General features: G+C 52.9%; 1 protein-coding gene across 2 annotated transcripts; it reads right to left on the minus strand.

Annotated features, from left to right (window-relative positions):
• Positions 1 to 2103: 2103 nt before the first annotated feature.
• Positions 2104 to 16824, minus strand: LOC101932406 (E3 ubiquitin-protein ligase TRIM39-like). Of its 2 annotated transcripts, XM_008176224.4 has the most exons (6): positions 16285 to 16822; positions 14887 to 14982; positions 11882 to 12112; positions 6891 to 6913; positions 6688 to 6788; positions 2104 to 2719 (listed from the first exon to the last, which is right to left on the minus strand). In XM_008176224.4, the coding sequence occupies exons 1-6, from the start codon at positions 16711 to 16713 to the stop codon at positions 2175 to 2177; spliced, it is 1425 nt and encodes a 474-aa protein (XP_008174446.1). In that variant the 5' UTR covers positions 16714 to 16822; the 3' UTR covers positions 2104 to 2174. The 2 variants fall into 2 exon arrangements, with proteins under 2 accessions (XP_008174446.1, XP_023968505.1); XM_024112737.3 differs by lacking the exon at positions 14887 to 14982 and having other exon boundaries at positions 16285 to 16824.
• Positions 16825 to 17357: the final 533 nt, after the last annotated feature.

Genomic DNA, 17357 nt, shown 5'->3' on the forward strand with positions numbered 1-17357 from the left:
CCGTAGGGAACCCCTGACCAGCAGCCTGGAGAAAACCCGAATTGTGGGAAGGAGGTTGGACCAGCGGCATTGTTCCCAGAGGCCCTTCCTGGATCATTAGTGCAGGAGAAAATTCATCACCTGAATCTGCAAATGCAAAGAGATGGGGCAGACAATTCATGCTGGATAGACCCAGGAGATTCTGCAACCATCCGCCTGCTGGAGAAAGACATCAAGGTGAACTTGGCCCAGCCTGGAACTCCCTGTAGCCAATGGGATACATTTGGGCCAGAGTGAATATATGTCAAGAAGGCAAAACCGCTCCTTGAGAGAGGCATGGCAGTGAGCTAGGCCCAGCCTGAGGGCCTCAGAGGCCCCCTCGCCCCACCCTCTCTGCCTAGCTTCAGAAGAGTCTCGTGGGTTCTCTGTGTATGAAATTCCTCTCGCTGTGCCTTCATTACCGGGGCTGGAGGGGTGTTGGAATATTTAGCTGCATGCAGCACGTGGGGGTGAGCAGCTCTCAGGACGCAGTGAATGCTTTGCCAACTTATACAAGGCTATTGTAGTGCATTGTTTATTGGTGGGAGAAAATTACCTAGAGAGGTGCGGCTTATGGGCGAACAGGTCCCCCCTGGGTTTGAGTGCTGATGCACAGTCAGTGAGACCAGGGACAACACACGCACAGGGCTGTGGACAGCTCTGGCCCCCAGGCTGGGCTGGGATAGGCTCAGAAGCATCCAGCGGAAGGAAGGCTTCGGTATTTCACTCGAAGGGGGGATAGGTCAGAGGCAAATTGCTGATTGGAGCTGGCTCACTCGTATTGGCAGGCCCCACCCTTTACAGACACACGACTCCATCCTCGTGTCCACGCTCCACGAGCCCTTTAAAACAAGGGCAGTCAAAGGAAATGTATCCCATGGCCGCCCCAAGGAGCTTGGCTGCTGGAGGTTACAGGACTCAGGCAGCAACGCTCCACCTTGAACCAAGCGGCTAGGCCAGGAGCATGACACAAGGTCTCCACCAGCCACACCGCCTACTAAATACGGTGCAGCTGCATTCTTTGCAAACTGGGCAAGGCCCTCAGGCCTTTGCAAACTGGGCAAGGCCCTCTCACCCATCCCCTCCTGCTCCCTGGGCGTCCCCGCAGATGCTGCTGTCTCTGCATTCCAGTGCTGGGGAATGGCAATACTGGGTGGAGACTCCCCTACTGGGGCTGTGCAGGAAGGCCTAACAGTATGGGGGCGTTTATCGTGGGTCAGTGCTCCTGCTCTGTGGCTGAATGTCAGCTTCAGTGACCAACTTCTTGTTCTATCAGCACCCAGAGAGCACAGGATTTGCCGTGCTAGGTCACCGCAGTGCCCAAAAGCCAGGTATCCTGTCTTCATAACCAGAGGCTTCGAGGAAGGTACCAGAGACCCTGTAGTGTGTAATTATGGAATAACCTACTCTTTGGGGGAATGTGCCCCGTATAGTCAGTAGCAGGCTCCTGCCCCATGGATGTGGTTTTATAGTCCTGGTGTCCATAGGTGCCGACTTCTGCTGGCGCCGGTGGGTGCTCGACCCCCCCTCTGCCCCAGCCCCGCCCTGACTCCACCCCTGCCCCACCCCCTCCCGCCCCTGCCCACCCCCATTCCAACCCCTTCCCCAAAGTCCCCGCCCCAACTCTGCCCCCTCCCTGCCCCTATTCTGACTCCTTCCCCAAATCCCCACCCCGGCCCCGCCTCTTCTCCACCTCCTCCCCTGAGCGCGCCATGTTCACTCTCCTCCCCCTCCCTCCCAGAGCTTGTTACGCCGCGAAACAGATGTTTTTCGGCAGCAAGCACTGGGAGGTAGGCAGAGAAGTGGGGACACAGCGCGCTCAGGAGAGGAGGCGGAGCGGAGGTGAGCTAGTGCGGGGGGGCGGGGAGGGAAGCTTGACTGCCAGTGGGTGCAGAGCACCCACTAATTTTTCCCCGTGGGTGCTCCAGCCCCAGAGCACCCATGGAGTCACAGCCTATGCTGGTGTCTCCTGCCCTCTCTAGCTGGTGATGTTCGGATTATCCATATATATATCTCATCCATTTTTGAATCCCACTAGACATTTGTCCCCCTCAATATCCTGTGACAGTAAGTTCCACCAGTGAATTATGTGTTGTTAAGAACGCCTTTCATTGGTAAGTCCTGAAAGCCAAGGCGCCAAGGCCGCAGTGACTGGCTCATGGCTGCTGTGTGCCCGGTTGGAGGGTCAGCGGTGCATCATTCAGGCCGCCTGCCCGCACCCCCGGGTAGAAGTATGGCCGCAGGGGCTCCGAGAAGGTGTCACTGAAGGTGTAGATGTGAGAGCTACCAGTCACGTTGTAGAAGGCCACCTCTCCGGCCTCATAGTCCAGGAGGATGCCAACCTGCCAGGGCTTCACTTTCAGCGTGAGCTCGGTCAGGGGGGAGGTGAGCGCTGCATACTCATCCCCATTGCGCAGCCACACCGTCCAGAAGCCGGTCGCTGGTGAGGGCGTGAATATTCCCTGCCTGCTCACACGCTCTTCACAGACCCCCAGTGTCCAGCACGTCTTGTCCCCCACCTCCACCTCCCAGTAGTGTCTCCCGGCTGTGAACCGCTGCCAGCCCAGGACGCAGGTGCACGTGTCAAACCGCTCGGGGTTACTGGGGACGTCCTGCCTCTTGTCGCCCACCCTCATGCTCCGCCGATCCTGGGACAGGAGCAGGTAGGCATTGGCTGTGTTGGGGTCCAGAGTCACGTCCACTAGGGACAGAAAGAGAATCACATGGGGCATCCCATTAGTGTCTGTTGGTTAGTTATGTCCTGCCCTTTCCTAGCACCTCCCTCAGAGGTGCTGTATAGACTGGAATGAATCCAGCCCCATCCCCCGGGAGCTGGGTCAGTGTCATTCACCCCATATGACTGAGGCACAGAGAGGGGGAGAATTGCCCTCAGTCACACAGGGAGTAAGCAGCAAAGCCAGGAGGAGTCCTGACTTTCCATCTCCTGATCTAAGCAGTAGACAACCCTCCCTCACAGATCCAGGAATAGAACTCAGGAGTGCTGACTCCCACCCCCAGCCCCCCATTCATACCCACTAGACCTCACTCCCCGCCCAGAGCCGGGGATAGAACCCAGGAGTGCAGACTCACAGCCCCCCCGTTCATACCCACTAGACCTCATTCCCCGCCCAGAACCGGGGATAGAACCCAGGAGTGCAGACTCACAGCCCCCCCTCCCCGCTCATACCCACTAGACCTCACTCCCCACCCAGAGCTGGGGATAGAACCCAGGAGTGCAGACTCACAGCCCCTCCCCCCGCTCATACCCCACTAGACCTCACTCCCCGCCCAGAGCCGGGGATAGAACCCAGGAGTCCTAATTTCCAAGGTTGTTTCCTAACCACTGTCCTCTTTAATATTCCTCCTAGAAAGCACACTAGGCATTGCCTGTGATTGGCAGGCACTCAGTTCCATGTGTGTAGAAATCACCCCCTTTCCTCCCAACAGCTGGGCTTCTTCCTTTGCAGAAGGTAAAGGATGTCATTGGATGGTTATAAACATAGCTCTCCACTATCCATGTGCGGAAAGGTCCATGCCGCTCCCTTTGGCACAATTGAAATCTTCTGGGGCCAGGAAACACAATCTGTCCCCACCCTAGTGAACAGACCTGTCCTCTGTTCTAACTCAAAGCCTCAGCTACCCTCAATGGCTGACAGAGTTAAAATGAAACCACCATGATTTGATATCTTTGATGAAACGTTACATTGGGTTGACAAAGGTAAATGACTTGGACTTCTGTAAAGCGTTTGACTTGGTAACACATGACATTTTGATTAAAAACTAGAACAATGTAAACTTAACTTGGCCCACATTAAAGGATTAAAAACTGGTCAACTGATAGATCTCAAAATGTAATTGTAAATGGGGATTCATCAAGCAGCTGTGTTTCTAGTGGGTTTCTGCAGGGATTGGTTCTTGGCCCCTGTCATAAACATACAGCTAAGGGTAGCATAAAATCCCTCCTTTATCTGTAAGGGGTAAGAAACTCAAATAACCTGGTTGGCACCTGACCAAAAGGACCAATAAAGGACAAAAAGATACTTTCAAATCTGTGGGGGAAGGTTTTGTTTGTGCTTCTTTGTTGTCCTCTCTCTCGGACAGAGAGGGACCAGGGCAGGAAAAAAACATCTCCTAAAACCCTACCTGAAATAAGCATCTAAGATTACAAAAATTGTAAGTAAAAGCAAGGAAATGCGTCAGATTATCTTTTGTTTTAACTTGTGAATTTTCCCTATGCTAAGAGGTAATTTTATCCCTGTTTTGTACTGGGAAGCAGAATCAGAGGGGAATCCTCTGGGTTATAAATCTTTTTATTTACCCTGTAAAGTTATCTTCCATCCTGATTTTGCAGGTGTGATTCTTTTATTTTTTTTTTTAATAAAATTCTTCTTTTAAGAACCTAATTGATTTTCAGTGTCCTAAAAACCAGGGATTTGGTCTGTGCTCACTTTGTTAACCTAGCAGTCGGTATATGATTCTGAGACAAAGCCGGAGCCAATAGCCCTGGGGATGATGGAGAAAGGAAGGGAGAGTTGAGGCTGTGCAGCTCAAGCCAACAACCCTTAATCCAATGACTGCTTCATCTTGAGCAGATACTTCTGAATAACAAATTCCCTTCCAAACTGAGGTGGCACCTCCTCTCCTCCTGCTACCCCCAGATGATACACAGGAAAGGGCCCAGGCTGCCTGGCTGCGACAGGCCCAAGGCTCACAGCCCTTCAGCCTCTGTGCCGGGCCCGGGGCTTGCAGCCCTTCAGTCTCTAGTCTGGGCCCGGGGCTCGCAGCCCTTCAGCCTCTGTGCCAGGCCCGGGGCTCGCAGCCCTTCAGCCTCTGTGCCAGGCCCGGGGCTCGCAGCCCTTCAGCCTCTGTGCCAGGCCTGGGGCTCGCAGCCCTTCAACCTCTGTGCCAGGCCCGGGTCTCGCAGCCCTTCAGTGTCTGTGCCAGGCATGGGGCTCGCAGCCCTTCAGCCTCTGTGCCAGGCCCGGGGCTCGCAGCCCTTCAGTGTCTGCGCCGGGCCCGGGGCTCGCAGCCCTTCAGCCTCTAGTCTGGGCCCGGGGCTCGCAGCCCTTCAGCCTCTAGTCTAGGCCCGGGGCTCGCAGCCCTTCAGCCTCTGTGCCAGGCCTGGGGCTCACAGCCCTTCAGTGTCTGCGCCAGGCCTGGGGCTCGCAGCCCTTCAGCATCTCCACCAGCCTGCAACTCACAGCCCTTCAGCCCAACTCAGCCCCAGCCACTGAAAAGTTGGAATTCTTTTTTAAGCAGAAAGTGGATTTGTGCCCAGGACTCAAAAGCAGACAAGCTGTGCTCTTGGAGCAAGGCTCTTCTCTGCGCAGGTTCAGACCCCGCCTCACAGTGTCCTTACCTTTCCCTAATAAGGGAGGGGTTTGCTCCTTCCTCTCTTCCCGAAGCCCTGAGGATTGTCCAGCCCTGCTGAGCTCTCGATGGCTCCCTGTGACTGCCTTGACCTCACAGCCTGTCACGTTTCCCACTTCTGGTTTGGAAGGAACGTGCCTGCTAACATACAGCTGGGCTGGGCTTGGCGAGTTGTGCAGGGTCTCAGGCAGGGCCAGTTTGTAGTTTCATAATTTTATAGACTTTAACGGGACATTGGACTATCTAGTCCAACCTCCTGTATAACACAGGCTAGACAGTCCTTCCACCTTGACACCCCTTCCACCTGGACACCCCAACACCCCGTTGAGCTCAATGACTTCAATCAGACCAAAGCATTCCAGTCCCCAGGAGACTCCATTGTTGTGGGCCACAGGCAGAGAAGAGGAGAGACCGAGGTGCTGCCAATGCCTAAGGCCCCTGCTAGGGCAGGGAATTGATTAGGTAGGATCTGCCCAGGTGATCCCAGCAGGTGATCCCTGCTCCCTGCTGCAGAGGAAGGTGAACACCCCCTCCCCGCCCACACATTAGGTCCCTGCCAGTCTGATCTGATTCCTCTTCAATCCCAAATCGCCAAATTGTGACTCTGAGCATGTGAGCACAACCCGCCAGCCGGGTACCTACGCAGAGGCTTTCCCACAGCACAGCTGGATTGGTTTGTGGGCAGGAGGCTGCATTGGGCAGTGAGGGGTCTGCACCTGGGACCTCAGCTACTGTACAAAGGACACTGTCACAGCTCCTGAACACCGCCGTGTGGCTCTGGTAGCGGCTAATCAGTCCTACGTGTCCTGGGCTTAGAAGCTTCTCCTCTAAGAATCCCTGGCTGAGGTAGGTAGGGGAACTCAGATTGGCCCTGGATCCAAGCAAATCATGAAGATTTTGCTCTGAATTTGGGGCTTTGTTCAAGCATAAAACTGCAGGCAGATCCAGGAGATACACACAGGCCCTGCGACCAGAGCTGATGAGCTCCACGTTTGTCTAATACACGCACACACCCTCATGTATTCAGTCACCCCCACAAGCACACCTGCTCGCTCTCACACACACACATACTTATGTGCTTGGCACTTGTGGTTCTTCTCTGGCTCTGTATTTCTGCCCCTTTCATCAACACGCTAAATAAACCCGCACCTCAGCATTTTGTTTTGGGGACTCATGCCTTTGACCCAGAGATCCATGAACCCCAAATCACACAGCCCCATGAGCTCCCCTGCATTCCCTTCCCATAGACTGTGCCATGCCCAGCTTCTGGTTGTCCCCTTTGTATCTGCCCTCCTTTACCTCTGTATTTCTGCAGTGTTTCCCTCACCCTGGGGACCTCATAGGAATCCTGTAGCTCCGTGTGAATGGCCTCTGGCTTCTGAAGCTTCACACTGTGGCTCCTAAGGAGAAGACGTTAGCTGTTTAGCGTACAACAGCCAGCCATAGGGACCATCTATGGTGCCTCTACCAGGAACAATGGGGAACTGAAATGTGCCTCGTACCTGATCAAGGTGCTTTTCACATCCTAAAGGGAGAGAAAACACAAAAGCAATTAAAGGTCTGCCTCTTAGTGAGGATTTTCCAAGCCAACCCAGTCCAGCATCCTGCCTCCTCCAGATTCATCTCTCTCTCTCTTCCAGCCTTGGCAGCCCCAGGAAGCCCATGGCTAAGGACTTCCCTAACGTACAGGGCCTGGGACTCAGATCCTCCATGGTATTTAGGTGCCTAACTCAATACCTTAAATACCTCAGAGGATTTGGGCCTGGGAACATAAAGAAAAAGCTCGACTTTCATTTTCTAAAACGTTCAGTTTCTTCTTCTCTTGCAAAGCAGCTTGGAAACGCACCTGGTAGAAAACAGCCACCAGGAGATGGATGGTGAGTGGTCGGGGTACCAGCCTTGGGCTCAGAAAATTGAGGTTCATTTTCTGGCTCAGCCATGCACGCCTTGGGTGAATCACTGAGTCTCTCTGGCCCTCAGTCTCTGTACAATGGGGATAACAGCACTGCCTAGTTCACAGGGTGTGTGAGGATTAATGCATTAAAGACTGTGAGGCTCTGACACTGTGGCAGCCAGAGAAGTGCCACAGAGGGAGAGGGCTCTTAACTGCAGCGTGAAGCACAGACTTCAGCAACCCAGCTCCTAGCCCTGTCTTGCACAGCACTGTGCCTTGCCGTGGCTTCAGCAGATCACGCCTTTCTGAAGCCAGACTTGATCAGGAGGTGGTGGGGGGTCTCCAGCCAGTGCAGAAAGACTCAGGATTTCCAATGATATCGCTGGAACACAAAGTGTTCCTCACCCTCCCAGCCAATGGCCTCAGAGTCACTCCGATGCCAAGCAAGCAGGAAGGTCCCTTGGGATTGGCAGGTGCCTGCCTTGAAGTAGCTGAAAACAGCCCATGAGACAGAGGGTGTTACTGAAAATAAAAAGTTCATAGACCCACAGAGGTCACGGCCAGGAGGGACCATTCTGACCATCTAGGCTGAGCTCCAGCATCACCCAGGTCAGAGGCTCCCCACAGTGACCCTAAAGGGCCTTGGGAGGCTGCTCCCCTTCCCTGTTACAAACCTCCTCCCAGTGAGTGGGCCGCAGGGCATTGGGAAGCAGGGCATTGGTGTGGGGGCAGGAGGACCCTAGCGGAGGGTAGGGCAGTTTGGCAGCTGCTTGCTGGAGGGCAAGTTGCCCACTCCTCCCTCAGTATCAGCCACGGTTTTCTCTTCTCTGTCTCTTTTTACTCACTCATTCTCCCCTCTCACCCACTCACTGCAGAGTCCAGTCAAGAGTGGGTGGCGGGTGTGACAAAGTGGGAATTTTTGATACTATTTTTTGGGGCTGTCAAGCGATTAAAAAAATTAATCACGATTAATCTCACTGTTAAACAATAAGAGAATACCATTTATTTAAATATTTTTGGGTGTTTCCTACATTTTCAAATATATTGATTTCCGTTACCACACAGAATGCAAAGTATACAGCACTCACTTTATATTTATTTTTGATTACAAATATTTGCACTGTAAAAACCAAAAGAAATAGTATTTTTCAATTCACCTAATACAAGTACTGTAGTGTAATCTCTTTATCGTGAAAGTTGAACTTACAAATAAAGAACAATGTACAAAAAAAACCTGCATTCAAAAATAAAACAATGTAAACCTTTAGCGCCTACAAGCCCACTCAGTCCTACTTCTTGTTCAGCCAGTCTCTCAGAGAAACAAGTTTGTTTACATTTGCAGGAGATAATGTTGCCCGCTTCTTGTTTACAATGTCACCTGAAAGTGAGAACAGGCACTCGCATGGCACTGTTGTAGCCGGCCTCACAAGATACTTACGTGCCGGGTGCGCTAAAGATTCATATGTCCCTTCATGCTTCGACCACCATTCCAGAGGACATGCTTCCATGCCGATGACAGGTTCTGCTCGATAATGGTCCAAAGCAACGCAGACTGATGCATGTTCATTTTCATCATCTGAGTCAGATGCCACCAGCGGAAGATTGATTTTCTTTTTTGATGGTTTGGGTTTTGTAGTTTCTGCATCGGAGTGTTGCTCTTTGAAGTCTTCTGAAAGCATGCTCCACACCTCATTGCTCATAGATTTTGGAAGGCACTTCAGATTTTTAAACCCTGGGTCAAGTGCTATAGCTATTTTTAGAAATCTCACTTTTGGTACTTTCTTTGCATTTTGTCAAATCTGCAGTGAAAGTGTTCTTAAAACGATTAACATGTGCTGGGTCATCATCCGAGACTGCTATAACATGAAGTATATGGCAGAATGCAGGTAAAACAGCAGGGGACATACAATTCTCCCCCCTCCCCCCGAGGAGTTCAGTCACAAATTTAATTAATGCATTATTATTTTAATGAGCATAGATTGTTTTTAATCAGCCTGGAAGCATGTCCTCTGGAATGGTGGCTGAGGCATGAAGGGGCATATGAATGTTAAGTATATCTGGCATGTAAATACCTTGCAATGCCGGCTACAAAAGTGCCATGCAAATACCTCTTCTCACTGTCAGGTGACATTGTAATTAAGAAGCGGGCAGCATTATCTCCTGTAAACTTGTTTGTCTTAGCAATTGGCTGAACATGAAGTAGGACTCAGTGGACTTGTCGTCTCTAACGTTTTACATTGTTTTGTTTTTGAGTGCCGTTATGTAACCAAAAAACAATCTACATTTGTAAATTTCACTTTCACGATAGAGATTGCACTTCAGTACTTGTATGAGCTGAATTGAAAAATACTATTTCTTTAATCATTTTACAGTGCAAATATTTGTAATAAAAATGATAATATAAAAGGAGCACTGTACACTTTGTATTCTGTATTGTAATTGAAATCAATATATTTGAAAATGTAGAAAAACATCCACAAATATTTAATAAATTTGAATTGGTAAAACTGCGATTAATCGTAATTTAATTTTTTGAGTTAATCGCGTGAGTTAACTGCAATTAATCGACAGCCCTACTGTTTTTATGAAGCCTGTGTGTGCCTCAGTTTCCCCATGTGCTGATTTGTTACCTAGTGGGTGGGAAAGGACTGCTTGTTCTCAGGACAGGCTAGGAGACAGAAGTGTGGGTGCCTGGGCCTTAATCCCCATATCAGTGGAGCATCTGAGAAGACAATGGCAAATCCAGACACCAGAACATTGACACTTAGCAACCAACGACCCAGAGGGATATGGACTTCCCCAGGGTCGCCCATAGGGAAGCTGAACAACAACCCCCCAGCATGGGATCAAAGGACTGGCAGGGTATGGGGGGATAAGAGCTGGCTGCTGAAAGGAGTCAGGGCTCCCAGCTGGAGTCGGATGAAGGAGGTCAGAGGGTGGGACAGACAGAGCTTGAACCAAGGGGTTCACTACAGCTTGGCTGGGCTCTGGATTAACCAGAATGGACCATGCTTTACCTTCACTTCTCTAGGCTACCCTAAGGACTTCCTGTGCTGTGTTCCAGTTAATGAATAAACCTTCCCACTTTGACAATGCTGCCTGACTATCACTGCTAATGGTGTGAGGTGCATTAGGCCCTAATGAGCGCACAAGTCTCCATCAGGGTCTGTCTCAGTTGGACTCACTGAACGGAGCTCATGGTGTGAAGCAGGAGTGTTGCAGGCCCAGAGGTCCATTCTAAGGAAGCGGTGAAGCCACGTGGCTTGTGCTGGAGGAAGAGCAAGACCCCTAGGGAGTCTGGCATTGAAGGGGTTCCTCCTAGAGACCATTCCAAAGCTGGGGCCATAGCACCGATCCTGCAGATCTGTGTGTGACACTGCTTCCCATAGTTTTCATAGTAATATTATGATATGATTGTGTCATCATAATGTATTTTATGCAAGATAGGTCATGTGAGGTATCACTGGAAAGGTTATGATGTACTGAATATGATTATCCTATTTGTATGCATGTATCATTTTTGTATCTAAAGTTGGGAATATTGACTATACATCTGTACTGCAAAAGAGTTTGCACCTGGTGAACGCCAGACAGACAGAATGCAATCAATCTGGCTGACTAGCTGGAACAAGTCAATGGACAATTAGGGAGAACAATTGGTCTTTGAAGATGCTAATATCCCACCTTCCAGAGAAGCTTTCCTGGGCTGCTACAAACCGCCTCTGACTCATGGCTGCTTGACGCTGCAGGATCATGTATTCAAGTCACCTGGTACCGGATTCCATGATAGAATACCAGTATTTTTCCACTGAGGGGGGTGGGAATCGCACTGAAAGACAAAGGATTCTCACCATATGTAAATCCTATTTAAGGCAGGGGAGTGAGATAATCGAGGTTCATCTCCCCGCCCAAGATGATTGCTGTAAACACCTAAAACTGAACTGGAGAAGAAAGGACTGAACCCAGGCTCCAGGGTGTCTGGCCTGTGAAAGAAATACCTGGAGTTTTAAGCTGCAAGCAAGAGCAGTTTGCCTTCAAGAACCTCTACAATCTGCCCAAAACAACCTTTAGGATGAGAATTTGCTAGTTAAAACCAGTGTCTTTAGTACATTAAGCTTAGCTTGTGTGTTTGTTTCATTTGCTAGGTAATCTGCTCTGATCTGTTTGCTATCCCTTATAATCACTTGTTTTCTCTAAAACCAGTTGGTGGAATTCATAACTGGGGCGGGGGGCAAAAAGGTGTGCATCTCTTCCTCCACAATGAGGGAGGGAGCAGATTTCAACGAGCTGACGCTGTACCGTTCTCTGTGCAGCACAAGACGACACAATTTTGGGTCTACACTCCAAGAGGCAGTGTACACTTGAGTGCTGGGCAATTCCTTAGCAGAGCCTTCCCATGCAGAGCTGATCTCAGCATCTGGGTGAATATGGCTGTAGGGTGTGTCCCTACCTGTGTGTGTGCTGGAAGGGGGCTTGAGAACCTGTCACAGCAGCACAGAGTAAGGGGAACCCAAGTTGGTGGGACAGGCGGTCATAGGGGTATCCCAGTTCCATGTGACACCTGGGGAAAACCTGTCACATCGTGAGAGGGGCTCTCACCTTGAGCAGGTCAGCAGCTGGCTGCTGGCACTTCTGCTCGATCTCCGTTATCAGCTGGGCCAGGCTGGAGCTCTGCTCTACCAGGAACGCCGCGTTCTTCTGAAGCTTCTGCAGGGTCTCCTCCTCCTCCTCCTCCAGCCTGCACACGAGGAGCTGCTCTTCCTCTTCTAGAGCCTGACGGCGCTTGGCAAACGCGGCTACAATGACCTCTCTCTGCGCCCTCACCTTGTCCTGCAGGGGCAGAAACCACGGGGGAGGAACCTCAGTGGGATGAGGCCAAATTTGACACAGGGCAGTTTGCTGAGGGCTATGGGGTAGTAGGTAGTAGGGTGGTGGGCTGTTTACTGGGGGGATCTAGAGGAGGAGGGTTGGGCCTCACAGAATGTTTCCTGGGGATCTAGAGGTGGTGGGTTGGACACAGGCCATTTGCTGGGAGTCTAAAGGTTGTGGGTTGGGAACCATGGCCCATTTTCCGGGGATTTAAAGGAGAAGGGTTGGGCCCTGGGGGATCTTTTATGCCAGAGGTGGCCAAACTGTGGTTCACGAGCCACATGCAGCTCTTTTAGCATTAAACTGTGGCTCACAGAGCCCCCCATATCCTCCCCCCATTCTCCGCCTACCAGATTTCGGCGGGGAGCTTGGGACCTGTGCCTTGTAGCACGGTAGTGAGGTAGAGGTTTCTGCCCAGCACGGGGGGTGGTTCAGGGCTTCAGTAGGAATGGGGCTGAAGCCCCAAGCCCCGGTAGGCACCTCCTGTGGGGCTGAAGCCCCAGGCCCCAGCTCTTGAACTTCCGAAGATTGTCGTATGTGGCTCGGAGGGCCCGTAAGTTTGGTCACCCCTGTTTCATGCTATAATATTATGCTCCTAACACATTGTAACAAACTGCCCCTTTGTCCCTGCCATTGTCCTCCCTTGCCCCTAGGGTGCCCCCCCATTCATTCTGTCATCCCCACTTGTCCCTGCCATCATGCCCCAACCCTCCCCACCCCCTATTCTTGAGCTATTAGTGGGGCTGGTGGAAATTCTTTGTGCTAGAGGTTTTCCCACAGAAAATGGCTGTTTGGTCGGCTCCAGTGGGTGAGGCTACAAGGGCAGGGGGCAGGAATGGTTCCTGCTTGGCACATAGTTCCTGCAGTTCCAGCTTTGGGCACACAGACTCCTCTGGGCTCATCTGCACTGGCGTGCCACCTCAGCCCCACAGCAGGGCAGGAGGGAATGCCAGCCAAAGGATAACGGAGCACACTAATTACACAGCCACGAGCTCCGCAGACTGACGAACCAGCCAGAGTCAAGGTCCACTCTGCATGGGCAGGGGCAATGCACGTCCCCCCGCCTCCAACACACACACACACACACACACACACACACACACACACACACACACACACACACACACACACACTAAGCAACCTGTGGACGGGACTGAAGGGCTGAGATCTACCCTCCCTTCTGTGTTTGCCAACAAGATGCCAATTGATGTCCATTGCAGGAGTAGGTATTTTTGTGTTGTGGACACTTGTCTGCTGGCAAGGGGACTGAGAACCCCCCAAACTCAGTCCACGAGTCCCTAAATAGATCATCAGCCAGCAACAACTTTCAGTCACTGCTGGATTGGACCTGGAAAGGGGTGAAAGACTCCACATCCCATCAGCAGCCCCTGAGCCATGCAGTCCCCACTGCACTCTGCCATGTGCTCTACAAAGCCCCTCCCAGCTATGGTGGCTCCGGCAAAGCCTGTCTGGCTGGCCTGGTGCAGCAGTACTTTGGTTCCATGCCATGCCAACAGGGCCAGGAACGCCTCAGGGGCTCCCCTCTCCCCAGGAGCCCAGTCCCTTTCTCCCCCATGCAGTCAGGGCCATGGGCTGCATTAACCCTCATGGGGCGGAGGCTGGGAGTGAGGGGCAGGGCTGTGTCACCAAAATGCTTTTTACTGTTGGCAGGAGGAGGTGTGGACTCCAGGGGGCTCAGTCACCACTCTCCCCTGCTTTCTGGCAGGGGTGGGGAGAGATCCTCACCCCACAAGCCCTGTCCCTCTTCCATTGATATGCAGGAGCTGGGATTGCTGCTCCTTGAGGATCTCTGTGCCTGCCTGTCACTCCCAATGGGCCCTGGCAGAGTCAGGTAGGCACTGTGGGTGCCCATTTCCTCCCTGCCACCATTCCCCCACCCCTGAGCCCAGAGATGTGGGCTCATGGAGTGAAGATGGGGCATGGCAGCTGCATAGCTGCTCCAGGGAGGGGGATGGGAGCATTGCCGTCCCCAGCACCAAGCCATGGCAGGGAGTCAGGCCGAGCCATGCACCATGAAGCTGGGCCCTGCCCCCCCCTCGGACGGAGCAGAGCTGGGAGCGAGCCCCGTACAAGAGCTAATCAGACTCTGCGGTTACACAGCACTTCCTGGTCCCTCGGATTGTGCAATGAGCGGAGCTTGCACAACTGCCCGGGCAGGATAGTTTGAAAGTGACTCAATCAGTTTCCAGGATACTGGGGAAATAAGATTCATTTGCGAAATGTGGGGGGCTCCAGCTAAAAACAGAGCTGGGGGTGGGGGGGGAGACACACGGTCCAAGCAGGCCTGGCACCTTGCCACAGGGGCGCATTATGATAAACTGTTGAGACTGAGCTAAGCCGGCCTCAGGCTGGCAGCAGAGGCTGAGGAGTGTGACTAGGATGCCATGCTGCTGTATGTTCCTCTCCTGGGAACAGTGCAGCAACGGGGTCCTCCCCTGCTCTGCCAGACTTACGTCTTAGTCCCCTCTGGAGGGAATTTTCCATTGGTGCCCCACCGGGATGCTCCATCTTAGTCTCAGGGCCTGATGCTGATCTCAGTTACACTGGGAAAAATCAGGAGCCACTGGAGTTCAATTGATGTAAAACCAATGTGAGGTCCTCAGTGTGAATGTCCCCCCTTAGCGAATGTGCCAGACCCCCCCGTGCTATTGCTTGGGGCCCACAGTCCCATGGCCCAGGGGAGGATGTGGTGGGATCACACTCACGACACCTGCCTTCCACTGGGCGGTTTTCTTCCCCTCTTGTGCCTGGAGCTTTGCAACCTCCCCCGTCACTTGTCTCAAAAAATCCAGAGCTTCCTGCAGTTTCATCTGTGGGGAGAAAACGGGGCTGAATCCTCCCAGTGCCCACTTAGAATGATAGAATCATAGAATATCAGGGTTGGAAGAGACCTCAGGAGGTTCTAGTCCAACCTCCTGCTCTAAGCAGGACCAACACCAACTAAATCATCCCAGCCAGGGCTTTGTCAAGCCGGGACTTGGAGATTGCACCACCTCCCTAGGTAACCCATTCCACTGGGGGGGGGGGGGCTCAAGGAAGGATTCCAAAATGGGGCTCCAATGGCTGCAGAGAACCGCTCACCCTGGGGTCCTCGAGCTGTGGCGCATTGGGCAAGGGCATGGGTCCCTGAAAGGATCCTTCATTCCCATAGCCACCATTGAACTCGTCAGGGGACGAAGCAGAGAGGCCGGCACCTCAGGGCTGTCAGAGGTGACTGGGCAGGGGTCCCGCTCCCCTCTTCTCGGCAGTTGTCCATTCCAATACAAGGGCTCAGCTCCAGGGGGCAGCAGTGAGGGGGAGGCCAGGCAGGACTCACCTCCAGGTAGCAGTGGTGAGGGGGAGACCAGATGAGGCCCGTCTCCAGGGAGGGGGTCATAGGTGCTGGAACTGCGGGTGCTGGTTGCGGCAGCACCCCCTGGCTTAAAGTGGTTTCCATCATATACAGGGTTTACAGTTTGGCTCAACTATACAAATTGTTCCAGCACCACTGGGGGGGGGGGGGGCAGCAGTGAGGGGGAAGATAAACTAGGCTTGTCTCCGGTGATCAGTGGTGAGAGGGAGACCAGATGGGGCTCTCCTCCAGGGGTCAGCAGTGATAAGGAGGCCAGAGCTTGGCTTCACAAGGCAGTGGTAAGGGGGCAGACAGCCAGTGCCCAGCTCTGTGGCAGCAGAGGTGAGGGCCCCAGCTCCGGGGCCAGTAGCAGCGTAGAACCATGTCCTCCATCAGTTTGTTCACATGCTCTTGGTCTGGGGGCCCAACCTGCCCAAGCAGGTGGTGGGGTCGCAGCCTGGTAAGCTGTGTTGGGGAGAGAGCCCCTCACAGCCGCTCCTTGGATGCCCTTTCTAGCTGAGAGAGCTCTGTTCATGGGTTCTGGAGGATGGAGAACTTCTCCATGGCTACAGGTGGGACCACCCAACCAGGGCCCAGGGCATGGGTCGGCGACAGGCACCTTCCCTGTCTAAAACCCCAGGCAGGAACCACAGCCCAGCCTCCTAAGAGCCCAGAACTCAGAGGGCTGGGAATGGGGCTGGAGCACATCCCTGGGGCTTTGCCCGGCAGCCCCGACCCCTCTCATGGCTCTGTCTAGTTGGATGCTTGTCACTGCTCCTACCTGGTAGTCCTGGGCAGCCTCCTCGATGGGGATCACAGTGTGGGAGCGGTGCACCCGGGACTTGTCGCACACCAGGCAAATGGCCTCCCCATCATCCTCGCAGAAGAGACGCAGCTTCTTGCCGTGCTTCTCGCACAGCTTCTCCTTGGGCTCCTTGTCTGGCTGCAGTGCCAGCTGCTCGATGCCCTCCACAATGTTCGCCAGCTGCTTGTTGGGCCTGAACGTGGTCTGCAGGAACCCTGTTCTGCACTGAGGGCAGAAGAACACCCCGGTTGTGGAGCCCTCCCACCGCTCACAATAGTCGGTGATGCACACGCAGCAGAAGTTGTGCCCGCAGTCGATGGTCACAGGATCCCTCAGATACTCCAGGCAGATGGAGCAGGACACTTCATCTTGGAGCTTCTCCATCAGGTTATTCCCTGAGGCCATGGCTGCTGCACTCAGAATATTTCCACTTGCAGGGCTGCCAGCCTGTCAGCAACAGGAGTTACTCCTTCCTGGCTTTCTCTAGCAGGGTTGCAGCAGGAGGGGCTGGAACAGGGAGGGACGGACACTGGAGAGTGGGGGAGGGACTAGAGGCTGCTGTGCACTGCGGATTTGTTTTTGATTGCAATTTCCCCCTCGGAAGCCCTCAGTGGGTTTTATTGCTGGGAATTTCCTCTCCAGGTTCGCAAAGGCATCGGAAGGGAAACAGCTGTGGCAATGCATGGAGTTTAGGCTTCGATACTTGTCCAGCCAAGTCAAGAGCAGCTCACCATCCAGACAGCCACAAATCAGATTAATGGGTTTCTGCCTCACCCCATCCCCGATGCCCAGCTCTGTTTGGAGTGCCCTGACACTCCTGCTGCTGGTGTGAGGTTAACCCAATGTTAACCTTGCACTAGGGAACTGATCCATCTGGAACCGACCCAAGTCAGTGCTCCCCCCCGCCACACTGGATCAGTTCAAGAACCATTGCAGTTTTGTGTTACATCTGCACTAGTTGTTGCATTATCAACACTCTCTGGATACCTATCCTACAATTACTATCTCAGCTCTCAGACGCAGTGCTTTATGGGAGATTTTGAAAGGCC

The sequence above is a fragment of the Chrysemys picta genome, chromosome 22 (assembly GCF_011386835.1).
Source record: "Chrysemys picta bellii isolate R12L10 chromosome 22, ASM1138683v2, whole genome shotgun sequence".
NCBI lineage: Eukaryota > Metazoa > Chordata > Testudines > Emydidae > Chrysemys > Chrysemys picta.